Source organism: Diorhabda carinulata, chromosome 8 (assembly GCF_026250575.1).
Source record: "Diorhabda carinulata isolate Delta chromosome 8, icDioCari1.1, whole genome shotgun sequence".
In the NCBI taxonomy this organism is placed as follows: Eukaryota; Metazoa; Arthropoda; class Insecta; order Coleoptera; family Chrysomelidae; genus Diorhabda; species Diorhabda carinulata.
Window position 1 is genome coordinate 2734587 of NC_079467.1, and position 17500 is coordinate 2752086.

Sequence of the window (17500 nt, forward strand, 5' to 3'; positions counted from 1 at the left end):
TTCTATTGCTTTTATTGCTCTTTCGGAATCGGGATGATGTCGATTCGGTCAGGTTAGGTCAGGTTAGGTTAGGTTAGGTTAGGTTAGGTTAGACCCGGTGCGTCTACTGTGGTATTTCTATTTTTCTTTCCTTTTTCGTGGCACGAATAGTCTTTTTTGACCGAATTTGTAATTCACGTTTGTGTCCTTATTCGATTGTGACCATTCCCTATCATTTTTACCTTCGAACTCCTCTTGGCGTTTTCCGGAAGTTTGTCCAAAAATATAATTAAAGTCTCGGGAGTACAGTTAGAGTTGACTTATTTAAAATCTCCCTTGTATACTATATTAAAAATATTATTACTATTTCGGTAATTCACAATAGTCATAATGGGTAGTTAAAACACCTAATAAGTATTCAACGTCGTACCGTAATGTAATTTCTCGGAATTAACTACAAATAAATAATGGAATTATTATTATTGAATTCTATGCAGGATTACAATGTATATAAGCAGTACCTCGAGTTAGTATTGGCATATTCTTCTTTTTTACCTGGCGATAAATACATTCTACAAATATGAAAACTTTGGTTATTGTTGCTGCAGTTCTTCTTTGTGTTGCTTTAGTTTCAGCAACCGATGATAAAACTACAACAGCTGATGTGAAAATTCTGAGTAAGTGTTTTTTATTCATTAAAGAGATTTTGAAATGAATTTTCATTGGATAGATGTTACTCATTTATTATATATTAACAAAAAACTTCGAAATCGATGCGTATAATTTGAATATTCTTTATTTCAAAACGCCTTACTCGAACTGATAAAATTTTAAAGTTAATTTTTTACGTAGAAAATTTCATTTTTGATAAATTATTTATCTGTTTCAAGATTTCTCTGTACAGCAAATTATTTTAGATTTTTGAACATTGGTAACAAGAAAATTTTCATCTGTTTATTCGTACAATAATTGATGTTCACATAACACGGATTAATTATTATTGAACTCATCATTGGTGTAAGAAAGGTTCATTTTAGAACATGAAGTGTCATAAAAATGTCTGATTCTACTTTACTTACACGTTCCCCCTTACACGCTCCCCCTTTTTTCATTCTAATGTATAATTTCACATACAAAACATTTACTTACCCGTTACAGAATATTTTATGAATTCGTGAGTTTTTTATAAGAGGATGCTCCCAGAAATACCTGGCCCAACAAAGAATTTTAGAAAAAAATTTATTTGGTTTTCATCATGATCTCCTTTAAGCTCCGTACACTTTTCCCAGCGGTGTTCAATACACTTTTTATAATAAGAATCGTCAAGTTGTTCAAAATTGTCATTAACTGTCAACATCACCTTTCATTGTTGGAAAATCTTTGACCACCGAGACATTTTTTCAAGTTTGCGAACAGAAATAATCCTAGAGGACGAATAGGATGCATGAGGTAGCAATTCCTTAATTTTGGTCATTGAAATAACGGATATGTGAGCTGGTGTATTGTTTTTATGATACAACACTTTCTTGTTAACCGTATGCGGCCGGTGTTTGCTTGATTTCTTCGTTCCAACGTTGCAATAAGTTCGCATAATGATCGACGTTGATAGTTTTTTCGTTTTCATTGTAGTCGATGAAAATTATCCCACGCGCATCCCAAAAAAACAGTCGCCATGAACTTGCTTGCAGATGGAACGGTCTTTGGTTTCTCTTGAACCGGTTCTCCCTTTTCAGTCCATTGCTTTGATTATTCTTTTGTTTTGGGCGTGAAGTGATTGCCAAACACTCGATGACGCTGTTTTAGTTCTATTGTGAGCAAACGCGGCACCCATCTTGCGCACAGCTTTCTCATGTCCAAATTTTCAGTTAATATGCAACGTATTGCATTTTTTAAATGCCTACTGTTTTTATTAGCTGGCGCACTTTCAGTCGACGATCATCCAGTACCGCTTTGTTGATTTTATACAACATTTCTGGAGTCGTCACATCATTTGGTCGACCATAGTGATGCCGGTCTTTGCAGGTCGTACGGCCTCGTTTAACTCTGCTATATTATATTATACTGTTGATAACGGAGGAGCAGTCTCACCCCGAGTAGAATCTCAGTTCTATATCGGTGGAAATTCACTAAAAACTACCACCATTTCTAGGTCGGGCCAGGTACATTTGGAATTGTCCTCGTAGACCTCACTGCCTACTAAACAGTTTCAATAATTCTATGACAATCTAAGCCTGATTTATGACATGATTTGAATATACTATCAACTCATGATTTTGAAGGTGCTCTATAGGAAAAAATCGAAAGGTTTAAGGTCCAATCCAGGTCTTCAAAAGCAAGCAAATAAATAGTTTTAAATGCGACACACTCACGTTAACTTATGTTTCGGGTATTGTCTTCCTTTCACAGTTTGAAATCAAAATAGAAAGTTCTAGATTTGGATTAACTACTTTTTGATCTAGATCATCAACGCAAGATGCAATAGAAATCTGCATGACATGGAGCAAGATCAAATTGCTGTTAGTCTACAGAAAAATCTAGTTACTTTTGATTCAACAACCAATAAAATGTTTAATAAATTTGATGATTTATTGGAGCACTTTTATAAAACTAACTTTTTGTGTGTTTTGTGGAAAATTTAAATTTCTATAATTTTGGATAGCGGGAAGCCATCAACATGATACTGAGTATAGTTAGTGGCAGCTATGAGGCAACGACGTATTGTTAAACAGCGTGCAACATCCATCATATACAATATTTCATGTTATTGTCTTGCTCTATATCAAACGGTGTTGAATCTGTTTTATTTGTAGTTCAAATCACTTGTTTATTGATCCGTACAATGTTATTTATATTCGCAAACTGATTTTAATATTTCATCAATGTAATTACGGCTAAAAGACATTGGTAATCATCTTGTATTACTTTGAGGATACAGAAGACTCTATCTACGAAAGACTTTATCAAATTTTTTATCTACAATTTCAAACAGTTTATTTTTATTAAAAGGAGACATAAAATTAAGACAAATCATCACGAAAAACATATAAAAAGGTCTAAGAAATAAACAGTTAAGAAAAGAAATATTTTAGACAATAACTATCCTTTGAAATACAACTAACTCTCATTTTTGTTTCTTTTACAGATGAAGGTGATCCATGTAAAGATGAAAACGGGAAACCAATACCCCAGACACAATGTGGACCAGGCTTAAGATGTTGTGGATATTTCAAGAAATGTGTTAAAAACGATGAAAAACATTAAATATATTTGACTACACTTTCTCATAAAACCATGCTTACTTTAAATATCATTGAAACCAAATAGTTTCTTTTAAATGTGTACTAAATAATAGTTATAATAATAAAGAATCAAAAATCTCAAGTTTGTTTCAAGTATCATTCAATAACGTTCAAAATTTTTTATTAGAGAAAATCTTTTTAATTAGCTGACCAACAATAGTCCCGGCTTCAACATTTCGTTCTTATAACTTCGGAAGAAACTTTTCGAAGCTTACAGAAGCTTCTGGAGTTTCATCCAAGATTTTAACAAATTATTCATTCAGCACTAACCGGTGGTGTTAACATTTTTCTCCATTTCAACAATGAGCTCTCACTTAACGTTCTGTTTTTCGACTCAAAGTTCTGTTATATTCTATTCCATAAGCACAGATCTTCTCTTCATCCGCTTTGCAGTACTATTACAAATACCACTGTCTTAAAACCTCCAATCAGTTGGAAATTCGCGCTACTCAACAGATTCAAGCAAGATTCTCAAGCAAATTCTATCACCTATTGAAGCTTTAGTTTTTAGTCGTTGAAATCTTCTAAAATGAGATGGCGTTTTGGTTGTTCTAATATAACTTCTTTTAGAGCTAAGATATGGGCTACCCTTCGGCTAAATTTCTGTAATAATGAAGATTTCAACATGTTTCTGCTCTAAGGTAATCAAAGGTAATCTAAGAAAACAGTTGATCCACGTCAAACTGGTGACCGTGGGGCAAATAATTGATTTTCTCGTACATAGCATTGTTGGCGGCCAAGGGGCCGTTGAGCACATAGGCCTTCAGATAGGCCCTCGTGCCCCACTTGTTACCAAAGGTCGATGTCCTTCTAGGAGTCGATCAAGCGCTTTGGCTTGAACATTTTGTGTGATAGCTGGGTACTCACACATGACGTGGCCTGCAGTTTTTATGTACTCGTTTTAGCTTTTTTTTGTTTTGAGAATTGTAGTGTCTTTTCAAAGCAGTATCATACATTAATTTCAAGTCCACAAATTCCAGAAAACTTAAATTACTCCTAACCGTTAAAACTAATCTGAATTGCTTCGTCCTTTCATTTAGTTTCCCAGCACAAAGACTCATGAACATAATGATAATCCTTCTTTGAATTAATGTAATTGAAATAACAATATTTTCATATATTTTATACCTCTCTTATCACGTGCTGCTTTTATAACCAATCCAATTCTTTAATCTGATCTTCAAACACATTCTTCTAGATTAATCAATAACTGCGTAACCATATATGCAAAGGAAAGTTGAAGCGAATAGAAGAATCATGTACGAGGTTATCCTCAAAACAAGTTCCGTTTGGTTTTATAAGAAAACGTTAACAGATACAGAAAAAATATTTATTGGACAAAAATCTACAACTAATTTTCTACATAGCTTCCGACATTTTGCGCAGTACAAGTTTTTGTGTGCCTTGTTCATAGAAGGTTCTTTGAGTGTTGACTACCAAGGAAAGATCTTAGATTCGCTAGGAACGAGATGCAGGCTGTATCAAAGATCTTCCATCACATTCCAGTCAAATGCATGTAGGAAATTTTTATCCAATTTATAGTGTGGTATCGGGTGATATCGTAAAAAACAACACCATTTAATAGTAATCCTCGATTAGGTGGTTCGATGGTTTTTTTAGAGTCATCAAGAATTGCTTAGGCTTAACTTTCGTTGTGGTCGAAGTGGCCTCCATTCCATTGATTGCCGTTTGGTTGCTGAGTGTCGTAAAATATTCAATTTCATCCACCATGACTATCCAAAAATCATCCTTTTTGTATTGTTCGGTATGAATTTTGAGTACCCAGACGTAAAGGTCTACCTTTAGAGGTATAAGCTTTTCAAACTTTCTGTCGTTTCTTTTTTAGATAGCTATAATAATATATTTTGACATATTCATAGTCTAAGAACCAGTGAACGGCATACCACACAAAATTTAGAAAATCTTAAAGTTTCCTCATTAAGTCTGTTACACCTACCGTCCAAGAAATGGATTATCACATCTGTCGCATCTTAGTGTAGCTCGAGCTACCGTGAACGTGCTTAGCAGCTCCACATCTCAAATAACAGAAATTTTCATGCTTTTTTAAATTATGTGTGGTCTGCCGTTCACTGGTTCTTAGACTATAACGAAATGCGTCAAAATCGCAATTTCTAGACTTGTTGAAATCACATTTTTGAGTACAATCTAGCGGTTATTTGTAGAAGTAAAAACTTCAATTTGATCGCTTAGTATTTCTGAATCAAAATTTATTAAAACATTCAAAAATGAGTATCATAAAAACCAAACTTCATACTAAAAAAAACTATTTTCTTTTTGTTTTTGTGTATAGTTAACCGATAAATAAATTTTAGGATAAAGAGTGAAATTTTTTTTGGCGTTTTATCCACAAATTATAATTGTTTTTCTAAAATATAATATACGATAATAACTTTCTAAATTCCCTGGTATTGTTATTGATTCAGTTATTTCCAATACGATTAAGAGATATTTAAAAAAACCGTGATAAGCATTCATTGGCACTTGGGAAAGTTTTTCTTAAAATAATTAATTAAATAACAATAAATTCTGGAAATTCCCAGTATCATATTTTATGCGGAATTTCAATATATATATATATATGCGAGTATATATAGCTGGTAACCCCAGTAAGTATTGACTATATATATTTATTGTCTTTCAAGGGTAAAGAACATTCAGCAAATATGAAAACTTTGTTTATTTTCGCTGCAGTTCTTTTTTGTGCTGCTGTAGTTTTGGCACAGAGCGATGACAATTGTCCACCAAATGATTGCCAAATTCTTCGTAAGTATATCGGTTTAGATTTAGAGTTCTAGCTGAATAATTAAGTATTTGATTAATTTGTTTTGTTAAGGATACATTTTTGATTGAATTTACTGTATCATTTTGTTGCGAAGAAATGTCACTTATGTATAACATGAAATGTTTTGAGAAAACTTTTTATTTGAATATTGGAATATAGTAAGTTTTCTATCATCATTTGGATACAAAATCTATTTTGTCTTGCTCTGTTATAAAATATATTAGTTCACTATAATGCAATTGTTAAATATTTCTATACTTTAACCGGAAACAAATTGAATTAGCCACCAAAGAAGCAAGAAATTCATAATATACTACCATGAAATATTTCGACAGTTTATTAATAAGACAAATTGAAAACGTTTATCATCATTTTCTGAGAGTATTTAGAAAATTAAATGAAGTATACATACACGAGGAAAAATTAAATATTACTTTATTTATATATATTTATTTTGTTGAGGTTCCCTTCATCGTTCTTTTTATGATAATTTTATATATTAAAAAAATTGATTTCCATTCCGAGTCCGTTCAGGCGTTCTACCCAACCGATTTGCTTAATTTTTTTTTTCAATGAAAGGTATTGATGCACAGATCAGCAATCAACCATCGGATTTCATCTAATTTTCACCATTCTCAAGTTATACTCAAATGCGATTTCCCCCTGTACATTACTTATGGGAGTTTTTCACATACACACGTTCCATCCTCAATATCTCAGGTTCTATTCAAGATAAAAACTTCGTTTTGATTTAAGAACACTCGCTGAAACACCTTCTTTCTTTTGAGTTTTTGAATACTTAAATCGGTTGAGTTTGAGAGGAGCTAGGCGAGGACATTCAATGTGGAGTTATGGATTTTTGTAGGTTTTTGGAAATTTTTCTACATTCAAAGATCTATATCTCAGGTTCTAATATAGCTACAGAGTTCGTTTTTGTTTAAAAACACTCGCTGAAACAACTTCTTCCTTTTGAGTTTTTGAACACTTAAATCGGTTGAGCTGGAGAGGAGCTAGGCGCGGACATTCAATGTGGAGTTATGGATTTTTGTAGGTTTTTGGAAATTTTTCTACATTCAAAGATCTATATCTCAGGTTCTAATATAGCTACAGAGTTCGTTTTTGTTTAAAAACACTCGCTGAAACAACTTCTTCCTTTTGAGTTTTTGAACACTTAAATCGGTTGAGCTGGAGAGGAGCTAGGCGCGGACATTCAATGTGGAGTTATGGGTTTTTGTAGATTTTTGGCAATTTTTCTACATTTAAAGATCTATATCTCAGGTTCTAATATAGCTACAGAGTTTGTTTTTGTTAAAAACACTCGCTGAAACAACTTCTTCCTTTTGAGTTTTTGAACACTTAAATCGGTTGAGCTGGAGAGGAGCTAGGCGCGGATTTTTACTGTGGAGTTATGGGTTTTTGTAGGTTTTTGGCAATTTTTCTACATTCAAAGATCTATATCTCAGGTTCTAATATAGCTACAGAGTTCGTTTTGGTTTAAGAACACTCGCTAAAACACTTTCTTTCTTTTGAGTTTTTGAACACTTAAATCGGTTGAGCTGGAGAGGAGCTAGGCGCGGACATTCAATGTGGAGTTATGGGTTTTTGTAGATTTTTGGCAATTTTTCTACATTTAAAGATCTATATCTCAGGTTCTAATATAGCTACAGAGTTTGTTTTTGTTAAAAACACTCGCTGAAACAACTTCTTCCTTTTGAGTTTTTGAACACTTAAATCGGTTGAGCTGGAGAGGAGCTAGGCGCGGATTTTTACTGTGGAGTTATGGATTTTTGTAGGTTTTTGGCAATTTTTCTACATTCAAAGATCTATATCTCAGGTTCTAATATAGCTACAGAGTTCGTTTTGGTTTAAGAACACTCGCTGAAATACCTTCTTTCTTTTGAGTCTTTTAACACTCAAATCTGTTGAGTTGGAGAGGAGCTAGGCGCGGACATTCAATGTGGAGTTATGGGTTTTTGTAGGTTTTTGGCAATTTTTCTACATTCAAAGATCTATATCTCAGGTTCTAATATAGCTACAGAGTTCGTTTTTATTTAAGAACACTCGCTGAAACAACTTCTTCCTTTTGAGTTTTTGAACACTTAAATCGGTTGAGCTGGAGAGGAGCTAGGCGCGGACATTCAATGTGGAGTTATGGGTTTTTGTAGGTTTTTGGCAATTTTTCTACATTCAAAGATCTATATCTCTGGTTCTAATATAGTTACAGAAATCGTTTTGATTTAAAAACACTCGCTGAAACATCCTCTTTCTTTTGAGTCTTTGAACACTCAAATCTGTTGAGTTGGAGAGGAGCTAGGCGCGGACATTCAATGTGGAGTTATGGATTTTTGTAGGTTTTTGGCAATTTTTCTACATTCAAAGATCTATATCTCTGGTTCTAATATAGTTACAGAGTTCGTTCTTTTCCATTATAATGATTTCTGATACTTATTTAATGGATTCTATGCGAGCGAAACCGCGGGTAAAAGCTAGTCAATTATTAATTAGATAATAGGTAATGTAAATAAACTCAAGAGTCGCCTATCGATCTTCACCCACGAATTTTTTCAAATAAATTCCAATTTCCTTGAGCAGCTATTTTTAATGCTTAATTTTATTCCATAAAAGTAGTTACTTTGTTTTCAGATAAATTGATTATATAAACAGTTATATAGAGTGTTTAAAAAACCTTTCTCTAGTATACGCAGAAAACTAATAATTTGGGTTTCATTAGTGAAAAAAGTATACATTTTTTAAGATTTTGTCTTAACTACTGGCAACATTGTAATAAAATTTCATATGAATATGTTCTGGAAGCCGAAACATCGCACGAGTTCGTTTTTATATCTGACTGTCATAGAGGGCGCTAGTTACACAGTATGTACCAATTTTTTCAAGCTGGTGAAATTTCAAATCAGTTCTACACCAAAAGGTACTCTTGGTAAGCCCTATACTGTTTCCGAAATATTATTAGTAATTAGTGTGTATTATGTGTAGAAACTTGGTGAAAATTGGTGAAAATTTACCTTAAATCTCTGAAGACGGGTATAGAAAGGCGCGTCAAACAGTTTAATAGTGTTTTTTTTGGTGGTAATGTAAACACTAGGTTCCGTACGATATATGAAGAAAAAAATGGAACAACGGCTTTCGTTTCATCCAAACAACTCACTATATTACAAGTTGATTTGAATTCGGGGATTTTTGTCCGCCAAACGTATTCCTATGTGCCATGCCCATAACCATCTTTCTCGCCAGATTTAGTACCATGTATTTCCCCAATAAGTTGATAAATATAGTCAAACTTGTATTCAAAACATTTAACGCCCCAATGACATTTCGACTGTTTGCTAAGGTTTATTTTCTCACTCTGTATAATTAATACTAATTACTTTTAGTAAAATGTGCCTTTTAGAAAAATATCTTTTAATCTTATAATATATGAAATGAACATTTTTCTCTTTCATATGACTATTCATAAAATCTTATTTTTTCTAAAATATCGCAGATCGCTGTGATAATTTTTTTTTTAATTTATAGCTCTTGATGCTCCTTGCAAAGATGAAGGTGGGAAACTAATCCCACATACTAAATGTGAATCAGGACTAAGATGTTGTGGATATTTAAAAAAATGTGTTAAGGATGAACATAAGCATTGATCACTATCCCAATTCAACGGTTTGGTTGTTTTCGATAATTAGTAATAAAATATTGAAAACATATAACAATCTTTTCTTATCAACCTATAGAAAATGTTTCTACATACGGTATACATTGGTTATGAGACAAATGTACAAAGTTTATACCAATATTTTATGATAATACCGAGATCAACGACAAAAAGATTATGATTAAACTTGACCTCTACAAAACATAAATTGAGTATTTATGTTGATTTCGTTTTTAATTTATTTAATTTATTTAATGTAATTCGAGTTCTTAGTGTTTGAAAAATATCTTTAAAAGCTGAATAGAACTTTTTTTTATATTTTTTTCTTTTTATCTTTAACTGGTGTCGTACTGACACCCAGTACGATACGCAAAATTTGAAGTTTTACTGTTGGCAATGATAACTTGTCACTGTCAAGTGTCAAAAACGTCTTTTTCATAAAACTGACGTTAAGAGTGACATTTGTTAATTTATAAAACACTAATTACAAAATTCTGTATATTTAACATTAACTTGTTTTATTGCAATGCAATACGTTTATTTGATATAACAAGTATTTTGACATGTATTGTTGCTTCTTGAAGATGGTACTAGTTCAGAGCGCTTTTTATCCCTGTTTAAAGAGATTGCAGCTGATGATTCAACAGGACACTCATCACACAGATTGGAAACGGAAAGAATGCTGCCAGTAACTTTATTCTTATTACCTCAGCATTCATTGAGGATTTCCATCCCACGTTGATCATCTTTAGAGCCAGTTCCTGAATTAGTAAGTGAAGATGCTGTCGATCTTCGAAAGCAATCACCAGTACAGAGCTTCGAATCGGATCATCATCATGAAATAAGCTTCATTTAAAAATTTATCGATTGGTTAGGTTAGGTTAGGTTTGGAAGGAATTTGTGCTATTTGCTGATGTTTTTTCTTTCTCAATCATCTAACTGGCTTTTATCATGGAATGATTGGACCACATTGTTAAAGATTTCTACAGCCAAAAATACAGTTTCACCAAACTTTCCTTCAATTTAAAACCGTTGCTCTGTTCACTGTCTGTTCGATGTCCAACGGTTCTGAAAGAGTATAAATCCTATGTATATATGGATATGGATATGGATATGGATGGGGTATTATGTACACGAACACCCAAAGGATCCCTTTTTTTCACCCCTTTCACGTGAGATGGCTACCAGAGATCTTCTTTTATTTCATACGCTCCCAGATGTAGTCCTCCGTAGTGTTTCACACTTCGAGAGAATGTGGATGAAGGTTTCATCCTTTGTACAACATCTTTAGATCTTCAGATGTTTGTTGAGGGGACAGTGCCTCGCTAGGACTCCTGTTAGAATTCGTACATTATTTTTACTTGTTGTTGATACATTCAACAGGTTCTGTAGTTGTGGTATTGCAATTGTATGATGATAATGATGATGATGATGATGATGAAGGACATAAAATGAACTACCGTAAAACGAAATTCATGGTAATATCGAAAACTAGTATTAATAATGTGTCGCTGTCAATTAATAACCAACCCGTAGAGAAAGTCGCTTCTCACAAGTAATGTGGCTCTTTAGACGGATCCTTAAAATACCATGAACGGATCGGGTAACCAACGACGAGGTGCTAAGACGAATAAACAGAATGCCTTGTTACAGCTGATCATGGAAGGGAAGATAGAAGGCAGGCGCGGCCTGGGTAGAAAAAGATTTTCATGGTTGAAATACCTTCGAGATTGGTTCCACATACGTGATGCTGTATATCTAAAACGCATGACTGAAGATCGTGAGGAATTCCAAAGGATGATTGCCAACCTTCTTTAGAATGAAGCAGGCACTGGAAGAAGAAGATGATGATGATGATGATGAATAAGTAGTAATTAGAATAAGCAGCTTTCGATAAAAAATTCTGAGATTACTACTTACAAACAATATTCCAGGTAATCATTTATATTTTCTTGGTAATTCGGACACTATGTATGATAAGATTATTCTTCATCATTCTCTACCAGTTTTATATACTCGTATATTCGTATCTCAAAATTATTTATTTTTCAAATATTTGGCTGTTGGCATCTACACCTTGTAATTATCATTCTGTAAATACGGCTATTTTGACAAGATGTGTTCACAAATGTCTTTTTTATTACACTACCGTTTTCAAGTAACATTACCAGCAGAAATAATTTTTTTACTTCAATTTTGGACACAGCTGTATGTACGAATATACATAAACTCAATATTAAGCTGATATTAATTGGAGGTGACAACAAAAAACTTTTAAAAAAACTTGCCAATTTTATTATAATGATAATTGAGGAGCAATATTCCGAGAGAGAACATACTAATGCAATATATATTTAATTATATTCGTGCGTGGCCAGAGTGAGAATTAGTTTTTCAAGGTTAGGTACGTTCTGTTAACTTAAAATCGACTCTTTGCCTTTAATTTCAAAAAAACGATCGAAATTATTATGATATGAGTGGTACTTTACGCGATTTTCACAAAAAATTATTGATTGATTATTCAATTTTCGATATAATCAAAACTATTAGTTAAATTGTATATTATATTATTATACGACATAACATGAATAAATTTACACACTATATTATGGATTATATGTGAAAATTTAAAGTTTCATAAGATTTAACAATAGAAAAATTTCTTAACTACTTGAAAATAGCTTTTTGAAAACTATTTCGAAGGTCTCTTGATCCTAGTTTGAATTCAAAATAGAGATTTATGTACAAATGATGGAAAGCTATCAATTCACTGGCCGACAAGACACAGGCTAAGCCTTAATTTTTAAAATGAAAATACCCGTCGAATAATAGAAAAAATATTTATTAAGCCCTAGCACGTACCACTTTTCAATAGCTTAATTATTCCTGTAATTTTATAAGGGTGCGGTTAATATCGGTAAATTTTATGGCCGAAAAAATACCTGAACTGTATTATTCAGAATGAAAATAACTTTAAATATAAGTAATCTGTTGAATTTCATAATAAGTGGTTTTCTGTTCATAGTGCAAAAAGTGATTATAAAGATGAAAATGTTGAGTCAAACGCGCCGCAGCTGCCAAACTTCTCCTGACAAATTTTGCTATATTTGTAGAGAATTTATGGTGAAATTGCAAGCCAAAATGTGAAAAAAGCCTATTTCAAAAATTTTGATACTTTAATTGGAGACCAAGACAAGTATTGGGCCCCCACGCGTGCTGTGTTAGTTCTGGCTTGTCACAGGTGCAGTGGATGAATGGTAAGCGAAAAAGCACGTTTTTTGCAATTCCAATGGTATGGCGGGAACCCACTAACCATTTTGACGACTGCTATATTTGTCTAACAAAGACTGAAGGTTATTCTAAGAAAGGGAAGCACATAACGTAGATTTACCAGTACCGATTGCGTTTCGGGCAGTTATGAGATTTTTGACTAAAGAAAGACTAAGGCCCTCCGCACACGAGTCTACTCATTTGCAATTTGAGTTTGCAACTTGATTGCGCAACGCGCAATCGAAATCGTGCAATCGGAATCGTGCAATCGGAGTTGTGCAAGTGGAGTCCGTACACAGGGGGGCCATGTTTGCAACAATTTTACTTTATGTAGTGCTAGTTTTTGAAAATGCATTCTTGCAGTAATGTGTCTGAGGTAGAAATGAGAGATTACTATTAGTAATCTTTTTTCTTTGAATAACCAGGAAGGTGGTAGTTGTACATGCTTCTCCACCTCTTCAGCTAAAGAAATATTGATTGATTCAGATTGATCACCCATTTTAAATAATATAAGGCCCTCCGCACCCGTGATCCTCTATTGTACGGCACGCAACTACACTACTGAGATTGCAGGCGACCGGGAGTCAGCGTTGCGTGCAACTCAAGCGATTCACGTTGCCATCTGGATTTGAGTTTACGACTGGCAGTTGGCCCGTGTGAGGACTCCCACTGTGAAACACAAACAAGGTTGCGCGTGACTCCCATTGACAACTCGAATTGCAAATGAGTCGGTTTGTGTGCGGAGGGCTTAACACCAACATAAAACAAAAATAGGCTGTTTAAGGTGACTTGTGTCCATCATTTTCAATAATTCAAAATTAATTTAAGTATTATTAGATGTTGATCTATGTGCGGGAGGTCCTGTGACGGTGATTACTCCAGAACACATTAAATTATTGGTCTAAGTTACCGGCGCTTAAAAACAAAAAAAGTAGCAACACAAATCGGCATTTCCAGATACTACATGAGCATTTAAAAATGACAAAATTTAGTTCAAAGCGGGTGCTTAGACTTCTTAGTACAGTGATTGTAAAATCAGCGTCGAGTAAATTAGTGATCGAGTTTTAGAGCTTTGCTGCTAGGGCCAAGAAAGTGTAATTCGATGGCCATCTTCTATGAACCCACATTCAAAAGAAATTCGCTCCCGTGGTCGTCTATCTTGGTTCTGTAATGCGAACTACCTGATCTAAAGACATCTACTGATGATAATAGGTCAAAAGTGAATGTCAAAGGAAAAAAATTCTGTCGTGCGACTTTCTGAAAGAACATAATTGCTATAATCTACAATTCCTGTACTTAATAGCTACTTTCAAGTTTGTTTTTACAAATATATATATAATATAAATATATAAATAATATATAGTAACATATAATATAAAGTATCGGCTTTTGATTAAGAGAATGGAAGACATTTAGGAACAATATTGTAGAAATCATCCAAGCAGCAAATATTGAGTTTAAATTTGCTTCTTCAATCCTATTCGAAACTTTGTTCATAAACATCCAAGAATCTTCATCATTTTTCAGGAAAGAATCATTTTGCATTTCTACTAAATATTGGAATATTAATTGATAATTTTTTTCTCATGCACCCGTAACAACTGTCATGACTGAGAATAGTCGTATTGTTAGCACCCCGTATCACTAAAATGTAAACTAACCATAATATTTGATAGGGTAGCAAGTATTCAAAATCGGTGGTGTATGACACTGTTAACAGTTTGAGGTCTCGCTACAATGAACACTCTATATCCCCGAACGTGTCAACATTTACAAGATACCCTATTTATACCGGATAATAAGTTATGTTACTCTTGGGTTTCTATCGAATAGCTATATAACCATAATCATTTAGCCCAGAAGAGACGATGTAATTTCTAGCGAGATCACTCACATTTAGAATTAAAGAGGAAGCTTGAGTGTAGATAAATCTGTCAAAAATATTAACAAACCTAAATTAAACAAATCATATTTTTGAAGTATATAATATTATGTATCTCTAAAATAAAATAAAAGTCATTTAATATAAAAATAGTTATTATTTATTGCTTTTGACAAGTTCCATTTTTTTCCGCAGAAAAGACGTTCTGCACATTTACTGAAAGTTGGTGCGAAACTTCGAGATAAAAGTATTTGAGGTCGTTTGCACTTTTGTCCTTCATCTGAAACAATACAATACATAAAAGCGGGGAGGTTTCATGTAAATATTATGATAAAACATTGGAACACAAGCCATATTTATTTAATTTTTGATTCGTTATAAGATCCGAATAAAAAACGAGAAAAAATACCCTATCATGCATGACGAGGTAACGAATTATATGGTACGATAGAAGATGATACAGAATTGTTGTTACTTAGAATATGCGGTAGGTTTATGGGTGTTTCAATAGAAGCGCAAAATTTGAATCACGCGCCATGTTTGACAGTCATGATATCACATAATTATGACATCGAAAGTTGACAGTTGGGAACATAGAACGTCTTGATTGTCAAAAATTATTATCAAAATGGTGAACGGTGATTGCTACTATTTGTAAAGTGCGTCCAATGTGCCTAATTCATCTACTGTGAAAAGTAACAGTTTGCGAGAGTGTAACAGAAAGGCCAGAGACGTCAATTCGCTTTCAGGCACAAGAACTAGACATTTCAACAGGCACCCTTCAGAGCATTTACAGCTGCATGCCTACAAAATCCAATTGACCCAGCAACTTATGCCAGTGGTCCCTTGTGAGACGTTTATAATATGTAATTACTTGGAGTAAACGACTTTTATCTTTTTTTATATTACATTCTTTACCTCATTTTGCTTCGTCACTTTGATGTGAGTGAATCCGTAATCTCGCAACACAATTTTGAGGTATTTAAATACCTCAAATCGTTTTCAACAATACAAAAGTTTGATAATTCATATTAAACCTTTTAAATTTAACAATTATATGTTTACGTTTAATTTCACCTTATTTTTCGTCGCACGATGAATGTTTCAAATATCTGTAAACAACTCAAATAGCACAACACGTTTTGAGTACGTCCACCATTAAAAATGTCATTCACATCGGTGTTGCCATATCTCAAAACTTAAGTAACAACCCTCGAGTAACTAATACCACCTCGAGAATATATTTCAAGTATATGCTAAAGTCTTCACTCAAAGAATTTTACGAAACATATCTCTCAAAAGTCGGATGTAGAACAAAATATTGTCTATGACGTTGTTATATTACAACTGAACTTATAACGATGAAATTTCACTTTCTTGTACAGATATTAACAATCTTTGATGAAAAGAAAGATAATAATATGTTGAAATCGACGAAGCATAGCTAAAAATTCACTTTTATTTTAGTATGCATATGATTTGGATAATTGTTGATAGATTTACCATTCTTCATATTAAGCTTCTAAAGGCCGCTTGACATGATGCAAGACAAAGTGCAATGCAATGCAAGATGCAATATTTCTTGATCAAAAGCATGCGCAGATGAAGTTCAGCTCATACAAGATGTCGCATTTGCAACATTATCGGTTTTGCGTCATTTTTGTTGCGTACAAGTTGCAATTCTAGTGAAAAATCTAGTTACTTTTTACACAACAACCAACTTCTCCATCAGGCTCTAAAAGTAAGACAGCAGCAGATATAATTATTGACAGCGATTCACTGACCACTTATTCACTTCGTTACTTACTTAGAAGAATTGTCTTCTTCTTCTTCTACTTCTTGGAGATCTGTCGATCTGTTAATTCTGAAGCTGCCTCTGCATCTTTTCCTGAGAGTTGGATTGCCAACTATCTTTCCATCTTTTAGGTGGTCTCCCGGGAGGCCTTGAGTCGGGCGGGTTGTTTTCTAGGACTATTCTCGAAAGTCTGTTCTTGTCCATCCGTCTTACATGGTTGTACCACTGCCTCTTACGTTGTCTTCCCCATCTCATAATGTCTTGTATCCCGCATTGCTCTTTGACATCTGTATTTCTTACTCTGTGTCTTCTTGTTTTCCCCACTATTGTTCTTAGTGTTTTCATCTCGGCCACCCTCAGCATTTGCTTCGTCTTGTTGTTGTCCTCGCGGACTTCCGTACCGTACGTCGTGATGGGTCTGATACAAGTCTTGTAGATTCTAATTTTGCTATCTTTGCGCATGTACGGGTTGGACCAGACTATATCTCGTAGGCATCCTGATAGTGAGGATGCTTTGTTAATCTGGCTTCTTAGGTCTTTAACTGGGTCGTGAGTATTTGATATATCTATGTCCAGATATCTGAATTGCATAACTTGTTCTATGGGATTGTCCTCCACCACCAGCTTACATCTGAGCGGATCCTTCGCGATTGTCCGCCTGGTCATCTGATGGGTGGATTGAGTAGCTCTTCGGAAGACACTGCCGGTCCTAAGCTTAGATAAAGAAGGAGGTTCTCAGGCGAGGTTAGCTACCTACCTGGGGTAAAAGAACCAATTGGCTCACAGAACTGAAGATACAGCCTAGATT

General features: G+C 33.9%; 1 protein-coding gene and 2 long non-coding RNA genes across 3 annotated transcripts; 2 read left to right on the forward strand and 1 right to left on the reverse strand.

Annotated features, from left to right (window-relative positions):
* Positions 1–407: 407 nt before the first annotated feature.
* Positions 408–3356, forward strand: LOC130897215 (uncharacterized). Its single transcript, XR_009059673.1, has 2 exons — positions 408–656; positions 3122–3356. It is a non-coding gene; the product is annotated as an uncharacterized LOC130897215 (long non-coding RNA).
* Positions 3357–5865: 2509 nt separating this feature from the next.
* On the forward strand, positions 5866–9803 carry LOC130897248 (uncharacterized). The gene is made up of 2 exons (XR_009059678.1): positions 5866–6062; positions 9616–9803. It is a non-coding gene; the product is annotated as an uncharacterized LOC130897248 (long non-coding RNA).
* A 5254-nt stretch (positions 9804–15057) lies between these two features.
* LOC130897407 (uncharacterized) lies at positions 15058–17358 on the reverse strand. Its single transcript, XM_057806244.1, has 2 exons — positions 16906–17358; positions 15058–15177 (listed from the first exon to the last, which is right to left on the reverse strand). Exons 1-2 carry the CDS (start codon positions 17356–17358, stop codon positions 15058–15060), a joined length of 573 nt encoding a protein of 190 aa, XP_057662227.1.
* Between the last annotated feature and the right edge of the window lie 142 nt (positions 17359–17500).

Bases quoted from the DNA above. Each gene is read 5' to 3' on its own strand.
- LOC130897407 (XM_057806244.1), bottom strand. From the start codon at position 17,358: ATGACCAGGCGGACAATCGCGAAGGATCCGCTCAGATGTAAGCTGGTG. The intron at 15,178-16,905 runs GTAAGACGGATG...GTATTGTTTCAG, and splicing joins AGAGGCAGTGGTACAACCAT to ATGAAGGACAAAAGTGCAAA.